General features: G+C 42.3%; 2 protein-coding genes across 2 annotated transcripts in view; one reads left to right on the forward strand and one right to left on the reverse strand.

Annotated features, from left to right (window-relative positions):
• LOC306849846 (spermatogenesis-associated serine-rich protein 2-like) overlaps positions 1-9,551 on the forward strand; it is a 22,336-nt gene extending 12,785 nt beyond the window's left edge. The window contains 7 exon segments of the mRNA XM_079385203.1: positions 4,876-5,011; positions 6,519-6,577; positions 7,989-8,098; positions 8,175-8,277; positions 8,984-9,138; positions 9,217-9,378; positions 9,380-9,551. Of these exon segments, the coding sequence (XP_079241329.1) occupies positions 4,876-5,011; positions 6,519-6,577; positions 7,989-8,098; positions 8,175-8,277; positions 8,984-9,138; positions 9,217-9,378; positions 9,380-9,442 (788 nt within the window). The 3' untranslated portion in view covers positions 9,443-9,551.
• Positions 829-3,739, reverse strand: LOC306849369 (zinc finger BED domain-containing protein 4-like). Its single transcript, XM_079384330.1, has 2 exons — positions 2,132-3,739; positions 829-1,955 (listed from the first exon to the last, which is right to left on the reverse strand). Exons 1-2 carry the CDS (start codon positions 3,466-3,468, stop codon positions 1,439-1,441), a joined length of 1,854 nt encoding a protein of 617 aa, XP_079240456.1. The 5' UTR covers positions 3,469-3,739; the 3' UTR covers positions 829-1,438.
• Positions 9,552-10,338: the final 787 nt, after the last annotated feature.

Raw genomic sequence — 10,338 nt, forward strand, 5'->3', positions numbered from 1 at the left:
ATTCCTTAACTTTTATTCACATGGTCTTAAATCGACCTTCATAAAACCTACAGAAAACCTGGAGTGTTATTTAAAATCTCTGCTGTGAGAGAGACTGCTGGAGTCAACTTAATGCAAAACATTCATAATTTCATAACCTGTATAATTGGTTTGAATCAGCTGTTTGGCCTTGTCTGTGGTTTATTCTAACACTTGTTTTACAAGGGATTGACGCTTAGTTATAAGATGTATTAATGTTAAAGGATTGCTTCTCACTGACGTTGTGTGGTTTTTAATCTGTACTTTTAAAAGTGAATGGAAAATGAGAGAGAAACATCCTTTTTTTGTTCCGGGGAAAGTCTTGCATTTCACACAAATGTGTACTTATGTACTGCGCTTGACAAAAATTGTGACAGAAAAAGAAATTTTATGCATCTCAAACATTGTCATCATCATCATCATCATGAGGCTTTTAGAATGTTTTATTCCGAATAATCAGAATGAGCTTTATTGGCCAGGTATGTTTACACATACGAGGAATTTGTTGTAGTGACAAGCTCCACAGTGCAACAGGGACAGCAACAGGACTAGGGATGCACCGATCCACATTTTTTCACTTCCGATCCGATTCCGATACCTGAATTTGGATATCTGCCGATACCGATACTATTCCGATACCAGAGCTCTATTTGCTTTAATATCACAATGATTATTATCATTATTGTTGATTTTATGAGGCTGTAATAAACTTCTCTACAAGCAAGTTTATGTATGTCCCAAAAAGCAACTTGAGGTATATGAGGTTAGAAAACGGCAGAAATCCCATCCTGAAAACAAATATGCAACTTTAAGGGTTTAAATGGATATTTATTTAAATTTCAAGACAGGATTACTAGATACTAGTGCAATATACACCATCAAAGAAACAAACCCTGTCATATGAATTAAACAGCACAGATATAAATCACCACTAGGCAGCAACGCAGTTTTAAAGTGTCAAACATGAAATAAAAGGGTAAACTTCCATACTACCACTCTCCAAATAATACAAAGGGCTGCTTCATCCGATCAACACAAATTAAGTACACTGACTCTTGTAGCATAAAAAAAAAAGGTTTTCAAATATCAAATATTTGAAATAAAAAATAAATATTCACACTATCAATAGAACAATGTGCATCTGATCAACATAAATTCAGTAAATTCTTGCTTGTGTAGCAGCAACAAAATAAGGTTTTCAAATGTTAAACATTTTGAATAAAAGTGCAATAAGTGTACTGTAAACATCTTACACAAACACTATCAATAAGAGTGTGCATCTGAACGGCACAATTCAAGCATGGGAGGTTTGGCATTGAAGGTGACCTGGATAAGCTTAACCCCAGAGTCTGTGTAACTATTCTTGAAAATAAAATAAAAAGTAAAATGACTGAGGGAGTGACATGGTTTTCAACAAATCTCACTTAAACATTGGCAGGTTCTTTTTGAGGAAAATTAGCATTTCTGCTCTCTCTGCTGTCAGACGATTCCTCTTTTCATCCACAATATTAGATGCCGTGCTAAACAGTCTTTCGCTCTCCACACTGGTTGAAGGGGCACTCAGGAACTTTACTGCAACAGCAGCAAGGAGAGGAAAGCGAGCATGGTTGTTTGCCCAGTACTGGAAAGGGCTGTCTTGCTCACTCATTGTTGGTTCTTTCAAATACATTTGCATTTGGATAACTGCTGCCTGGGTACCTTGAGCAGGTTCATCATGTTCCTCCAGAATTCTGTTATATAGACTGCTGAAGCTACTCTTACTTGTTCTTGGAGGAGAACCAGCTTCCATGCGAACAACCTTTTCTGCTGGCTCTGCCTCCTTTGTCCCTCCTTGTCCCTCAGCTGATGCCTTTAGCTGTGCTTGCTCCATCTTGTCAAGTTCTTGTTTCAGGAGATCCTTTGCCATCCTCCTGGCAGTTTCTCCACCTGAAAAGAATCTGACACAAAAAATGAAAAAATTAAATGGGTTGAGTACAACTTTGTATGTTGCTGCTGCAAGAATATATGTAGCCTGTATGCATACACACAGACCCACACAGACAAGGCACTTCGGACATAACTTTTTCAATTCTTAGACAACATTAATAAATAGGGCATTAATAAAATGTCTCACCTGTCCTTGTATCGAGCGTCCAGTAAAGTGGCAACAGCGTAGAGGGATTCACTTTCGATGCTGCTAAATCGCCTGCTGACAGCTTGGAGGAGCGTGCTTTTCATTGTTTTGATACCGCTGTCAGTACTGTTCTCCTCGGCTAGCAGGCGTTTTAAAACGGTGACGGCTGGAATAACGTCGGCTGCGGTGGAGGTAGCCGAGCTTATTTTCCTCGTTAACTCCTCGAAGGGTTCCAGCACCGTCACTGTTTTTTCTAGTAAACCCCACTCGTTGGCTGACAGTGTTGCCGGTAAGTTGTGGTCGGCAGCATAAGCACAAAGAGGTCGCTTTTCTGTCAGAAGGCTCTTGATCATATAGAAAGAGCTGTTCCATCTTGTCTGCACATCTTGAACAAGACGAGCTGGGGTGGTCGTGGTTCCTGCACCTTGCATTTCACGCTGCAGATCTTCCAAGCGAGACTGTGCCAGTTGTGAATGCTTGAAATGTGCAACGATCTTTCTGCTGTTTGCTAATGAGTCGCTAACGCTGCGTTGTGACATCAGCCCCTCGTGCACAACAAGCTGCAGCGTGTGAGCAAAACATCCCAGACTAGGAACTGCCATGTCTTCCATAGCAGCTTTCATGTTACTGGCATTGTCCCGCAGAATGACATGCACCTTTTTCAGATGGATCTCCCAGTTATTTAACATCTCGGTAATAGAGGCTGCGATTGTAGTTCGGTTGTGTGAACCCCTGTACTTTTTTACCTGAAGCACCGCACTACAGAGACTATGTGTATCTGAATCAACCCGATGCACCGTGAGACTTATCAGTGACATTGGGCAGACATCTGAAGTCCAAATATCTGTGGTAAAGCTCAGGGCTGGAACTCCTTTTAGCTTATCGGCTAACTGGGTTGACACTCTGTTGTACAGTTCAGGTAGCGCCGTCTCTGACAAATATCTCCTGGACGGTAAACTATACCTGGGCTGCAAGTGTTCAATCAGGCTGCGAAACCCCTCGTTTTCCACCACCGATAAGGGTTGGTCATCAAGTACGATGAAGTTGAGCAACTTCTCTGTAATCCCTTTGGCTTTTACGTTGTCTGCTGGAAGTTTAATTTGCTTTTTGAATGATTCCAGAAGTGATTCTTGGCGGCTCTTCTCTTCTTTCTCCCCCCTGGTTAAAAAGTCCTCGTGCTCTCTCGAGTGGTGCTTTTTCAGGTGTTTAATTACATTTGTAGTGTTGAACGTCGCAACGGAGGTTCCACCTCTCGGAACAACGGCTTTGCAAACATTGCACGTTGCTGTCTTACTTTGCGGCGTTTCGACCGTAAAATATTTCCACACAGCGGACATGTTGTATGGCGCTCAATGCTTAAACTGCTACCTGCAAACTGCAGAGGATTTCCTGAAAGGAGGCGTGTCATCCCTCTGTGTCTCATTGGAGCACAGACACGTCACCTAGCCCACGTCACAGACACGTCATTTCAGCAGACAGCATTGTAGACATAACTCTGGATCGGTTTTGTGCGTTGATATTGTTGAAGTGTGTTCTTTCACTTTAATATTTTTGTTATTCGTAATTATTGTTGTGTTCTTAGTTTATTATTTTACATTGTAAACTGAATGTTCAAATAAAGCATTTAAAAAAAAAAAGAAAAAAAAAAAAAACATAACTCTGGATCGGAAATTTCTCCAGGTTGGATCGGGAATTTCCGATCCGTTAATTAAGCTGGTATCGGAACCCGATACCGATACTGGATCGGATCGGCCCCATCCCTAAACAGGACACAGATAATAAAATAATAATTTACAAATAGGCAATGTACAAAATGGCAAAAACACAATATATAATATAAACAATTATGTGTGTACAGGTCTGATATGTGCAAATTTGAAATGGAAAAAATGTTCCACGTTTATTGTTGGGTGTTCATGAGATGGATTGCCTGAGGGAAGAAACTGTTCCTGTGTCTGGTCGTTCTGGTGCTCAGAGCTCTGTAGCGTCGACCAGACCGTAACAGTTCAAAGAGGGAGTGTGCTGGATGTGAGGGGTCCAGAGTGATTTTGCCAGCCCTTTTGCTCACTCTGGATAAGTACAGTTCTTGGAGAGTGGGGAGGGTTGTACCAATGATTCGCTCAGCAGTCCGGACTACCCTCCGTAGTCTTCTGAGGTCAGATTTGGTAGCTGAGCTGAACCAGACAGTTATTGAAGTGCAGAGGATGGATTCAATGATGGCGGAGTATAATTGTTTCAGCAAGTCCTGTGGCAGGTTGAACTTCCTTTGCCAGCTGAGGAAGTTCAACCTGCCACAGGACTTGCTGAAACAATTATACTCCGCCACAGGCGGCCTGGTGCTTTCCTGCTTTTGTTCCTTCTGAAGACCTGGCGCACGTCATCTTCACTGAACTGAATTGCAGGTGTTGGGGAGAGGAGGGTTGCTGGAGGTGTTAATGGTTGTGTGGAGCGGTGTTCAGGGCGGGTGTGGGGTGTTTTTTCAAACCTGCAGTAGAACTAATTCAGGTCATCTGCCAGTTGTTGATTCTCCAAAGTGCTGGGGGATGGTGTCTTGTAACTTTAAACACTGGTGACGGAGGAACACACACAGACGTTGGTTAGTGAAAAGTGTGTCCAAGCCTCTGACTGGTACCAGATGTTTACCAAATGGCGGGAGTTTTTGGGGCTCGTGAAAGCGCTGTTGAAAGTGCTTGTGTGTTCACGTGTATGTGAAGATCTGGTGTTGTAAATGCTTGTCTTCCCAGGGCCAAACGTTGATCGCTCTGTGAAGGACCTGCAGCGATGTGCTGCCTCCCTGTCACGCTACAGAGTCGTGGTGAAAGACGAGATGGACTCCTCCATCAAGAGGATGAAGCAGACGTTTACTGAGCTGCAGAGCTGGTATCTCAAACACTCTCTCACACACACTCACACACACACTCACTCACTCACACACTCGTGCGCACACACACTCACACATTTTGAAGATCAAAGTATATTTTTAGAGAGTCATCATGAGTGTCTTTTTTTTTTTTTTTTTAGTTTTTTTCCAATTTCTTTAATAATGGTTTTGGGGTTGAAGCTGTATTCAGTGAGGAGCTGGGTTTTATGGACTAGCTGAAAAGCGAGCGTGTTTAGAGGATGAGATTCTGCTGAGGTTTCATTGGCGAGGAGGACTTTATATCGGATTGAATCAGGATCAGATCGATGGAGGTGATGCCAGAACTGAACACATCTCTTCTGGATCTCAATCTTCAGGGGGTATAAGCCTAATTCAGCTCTGCAGGCATCATTGGACGTACCTCTGTGGACCCCTAAAATGTTTTTGATACTTTCTAGTTTTAGTTTTTCTATTGAAGTTTTATCCCAAATACGCACACACACATGCTCACTCACACACTCTCGCACGCACGCTCGCGCACGCACACACTCTCATACGTACTCTCACTCACGCACACTCACACTCTCGCGCACTCACACGCTCTCTCTCTCACTCTCTCTCTCTCTCTCTCTCTCTCTCTCTCTCTCTCTCTCTCTCTCTCTCTCTCACTCACTCACTCACTCACTCACTCACTCACACACACACACACACACACACACACACACACACACACACACACACACACACACACACACACACACACACACACACACACACACACACACACACACACACACACACACACACACACACACACACACACACACACACTCATACTCATACTCATACACACAACTAAAGGCAGTCACTGTTAGGCATTTGGACTGATGATTAAATAATTGCGACTGTTTTGTTCATGTTGCCTTAAAGGTGCATTCAGTAGTTCTTCAGCGTAGCGTTAGCATTGCTGTTCTTGTATTTTAAGCACCGATGCCACAGTGGTGTTTGATGGTGTACTGCCATCTATCAGTGTGGATCAGCTTTTTATGCCAGTTATAAAGATTATATACAATTATACAAGAGTGATTTTTAGAGCATTTTCCTTTTATGCTCAGCTTTTGTCTTTGGTCCTTTTCTGCTTCTTTGACTGTAAAAGTAGTAATTCTCCTGTTGTCTTCATTAGTAAATGCACAATGAAAAGTGTTCTGTCGTCTAATTTTCAGTATTCGCATTACCAAACACTACAGAAACAGCAGCCAATGAGTAAAAATATATACTGAGCACTGTTGAGTCTATATCTCACGTGAATGTCAGTCATTCAGATGGCATTATAAATCAGCACCAAACTACTGAAACGGAGTTAAAGAAATCATTAATTTATATTTTACGAATATAATGACCAGCAGCACGTTTATGCCAAGCTTTAGTGAACAGACACAGTCAAACCTTCTCAGCAGTTCTGAATGCATTGAGGTGCTCTTCAGCCTGAGATGGGCTTGTCTCTAACTGTTTCTGCTCTCTGTTCAGTCTCATGGATCGAGAGGTGGCGCTGTTCGCTGAGATGGACAAAGTCAAAGCAGAAGCCAGTGAGTAGAACCAACAGCACTGCTACACACACACTACCTTTGAAATATGTGAAATATGCATGCCAGAAATAAATGGCACTGGAATGGGACGAATGCATAAAAACAACTCTGTATTGACAAGAAGGGCTTTTCCTTTAATAACAATTGAGAACACATAATTTACACATGATGCAGGATAGGACATTACACGAATGTTTGACAGACAATGGCCTCTAAACACTAATTTAATTCTGTTGATATACTGCTAAAGGTTTTTAAGCAAATTAATATAAATTAACTTGGTTTGCTTATTTCTTATTTGGTTTCTGTTGTAAATTAATAACTCAAGTATGGCTTTCACCGTTATTTTTATTTTTTTCCATATATAATTTATTTATTTATTTTCCATCTTAATTTTTCTAGACTCCTTTTTAAATGGTTAAATTAAATTTTATTAATCAAATTCTGTGTTTTGTCTAATTATTTGAATGCATAAAAACAACTTAATTCCAATTAATTCTTACAGTGGCCTTATGAATTTTATTTTCCTTAAATTGTGTTGTGTAAAAGTTTTTTGCAAACAATGGGGATTTACTATTAAAATTAAAACATGGAAGAAATGTTTTGTGATTATTCCTTTTAAAGTTTTGATCATTTTAGTAGTAGTAAATTCTACTGAACAATAGTAGATTAATATATATCCAGCGTGATGTCTTCGTTAAACCGAACTTTTAATTTGATGGGTTGCCATGAATACCTTTTAAGTTTCTGAGTGTATATGATATAGTTTCTCTCCAATGAAACCATAAAAAGCTCATGAAGTGAATCTCAGAGCAGTTCTGGAGGTTGTTCATGTATTTATGTCCTTATTTAGTGAGACGACAGACGCTGAAATCACCGTGTAGTAAACAAAACGCGCGTCTGCACCATTAATTCACACCGATGCAGAGAACAAAGAATTCATATTTAAATAGTGTTTTATGTGGCTTAACATTTACAGAAACTGGTCTATATCATTATTTTAATTCAAGTGTAATGACCTACTTTTGATTAATTCATCCAGTTTGACCAATTCAGTGACATTCCGCGTTATACATTAAAATCCGTTTTTATGACTGCATTCCACAATTCTGTCTGCATTTTCCGCATCTCAAATCATAGGGTCTGAAAAAATGGCCAAAAAAACTTGACACGCCATAAAAGAAAACAGCAAACAAAACCCACTGTAGTGTTTCATGCTGGTGCTTTCTGGGCTCTCGATCAGCCCCTTAAACCTCACCCATCGAGAGAAGACTCATACATGTGTGTCCTAATAAACTGCATTGGCTCAGAATCACGTGTGTCATTGAGCAGGAACGCTAACAGGGAGTCACTGAGAGATCACTGTGTGTGCTGTTCACTGAGGCTGATCAGGTGTGTGTTCTCGTGACAGTGGCGATTCTGGACGGCCGTCAGAAGAGAGCAGAAGAACTGAAGAGACTGGCTGACCAATCAGCATCACTGACAGAGGAGCAGCTCACTGAGCTACGGGCTGACATCAAGGTACACACACACACAGCAGTGTAAATCCTCACCCTTCATTTGCAGCCATCTAATGCGCGTCTCTCTCTCTCTCCAGCACTTTGTCAGTGAGCGCAAGTATGACGAGGATCTGGGTAAAGCTGTGAAGTTCTCCCATGATGTGGAGCCTCTGAAGAGCAGCATCATGTCGTTTGGATCAGGTGGGTTTGTGAATGGGAACAGTGTTGCCAGACTGCAGTTTTCCATGCAGCCGCGGGAGAGATTGCAGAGCCGCTTATATAATACACCACGCGTGCCAAAATGATCTGTAGACAAAAAAAAATCAAAATGTATTTTAAAGAAAAACTTATTTTGAGATGGGATTTTAGTCTGCTAAATCTAATGTGCTAAATGTTATAAAGGTATAAACGAACAGTGACATCCTGGTTTTCTGGAAAGCTGCTTTAAAACAATGTGTATGGTGAAAATAATACATTTGTGGATGGCTATGTCAGATTATCACATTGTGTCAGTCTTATTCATATTTATAGCTCCGATTTTAAACAATTCTCAAGCAAAGTGCTGAAAATCAAAATCAAAGAGTAAAAGAAAAGTAAGAGAACCAAACTTAAAGTAACTGAGGAGGAATAAAATACAGGTTAAGTAATTAAATATGCATATAAAAATGCTAAAATAATCTAAAGATTTAAAACAGAAAGCAAACGATATCAAAACATTTGTTTTAAGACCCTTTATGGGAATCGCGCAACTCTAATTGGACGGGGAAAATTGGGTTAGTTTTCAGTCCCTTTGGGGGGATTTGAGCTGGAAGTGTTTCAGGGACCTGGCAACCCTGAACATGACACTTTCATATAATTGGACACATGAAGCGTTCAGATGACTGATTGTCTGTGTGTGTGTCTGCAGTGTATCATCCTCAGACGGGCTACTCTAGCCGTTCTCGTTGCAGCTCCACCTCCTCCTCCGTCACAGGCTCTGCCCCTGCCAAAGCCCCGCCTCCCCCTGAGCTCCAGCACCAGGCCTCGGCGTACACGGGCCGCCCCAGCGTGCCGCATAAACAGGTGAGTTGACCGCGTGCGCTCGTTTATCACGCCGCCCTGAGCTCCTGCTCATCTGCTGTCTGTCTCTCTGCCTCGCAGGTTTTCCAGGGCAACAGACGCTTCATTCAGGGCTACCAGGGCACTCAGCGATATAACGGAAACACGCACCCCGAGCGAAACCCCGGCCGCAGCGGCTACCGCTATCAAAGCGACCTCGACTCCCAGCCGACCAGTAGCACGAGAGGCTCCTCCCACTCCTCATCGCTCGGATCGACCCGCCCACAACGGCCTTCCACAGAGGCAGCCGCGGACGCACGGCCCGTGACACACACACACAGCTGTCCGATGAAGAGAAAGTCAAGTTTACATCCGTTGAGCTGCTCTTCTTTCTTCTGTCTTCTCTTGTCACATTAGCGTTCAGTGTTAGTCTCAGTAGTTCCTGTGGTGAGTGTTTGCTCGTTGGCTTCCTCTTTCAAACGGTCAGTCGCTTCTCGGATGATCAACACTAAGGCAGAGTCGATTGAAGCCGGCGTGTCGGGTGCTAACGCATGAGTCTTCACGCTCACGATATACCTCACGCTCTCATTTCACGCTGCGCTCGCTGTCAGCCTCCTCCTGAAACACTCTGGTGGGAAAGCATCTGCGCTGTGCATGCTGGGACGTCCGGGAGAGCTGTTCTGTCTGGATTGGGTTGCTGACAGCGAGTCTGTCTGTGTGTCTCTCTTTAGTTTCTGAAAGTTTCACGTCGCTCTTCTCCGCTCAATCCTGTATATATGTAAACTATATGTATAATGTTTTGTAGACTCCGGCCTTGTATGTAGTGCGATTTATTAGTTCTCTGATTGAACTCTGTTATCATCAAGCAACTTCTGTTCTTCCTCGCGTATGGAGAGAGAGACTCGTTTCTGTTTTTTTCCAAAACGATCTGAGACCGCTGTAATCAAGTGCCTTCAGTCTTGCGCTTTGACAGTCTCGTTCCTTCTGCTCCGGTTCGGACCAAAGACATCAGATGCCGTCGCCTGCTCCTACACTAGCAAACACTCATTGTCTTTCTCGCTAATTGGCCTACTTTTCCTTTATTATAAATAAAGAAGGATTGGTAGCAAATGCTGAAACTGTTTGCAGACTCTTTTTCTCATGATGAAATGTTTTGTGTATGAAGCTTGTGCTGATTTTTCTTGAGTTTTCTGTATCGAAGCGTTCTTCACTAGCACTCTTGAT

Source organism: Barbus barbus (assembly GCF_936440315.1).
Source record: "Barbus barbus genome assembly, chromosome: 29".
Classification (NCBI taxonomy): Eukaryota; Metazoa; Chordata; class Actinopteri; order Cypriniformes; family Cyprinidae; genus Barbus; species Barbus barbus.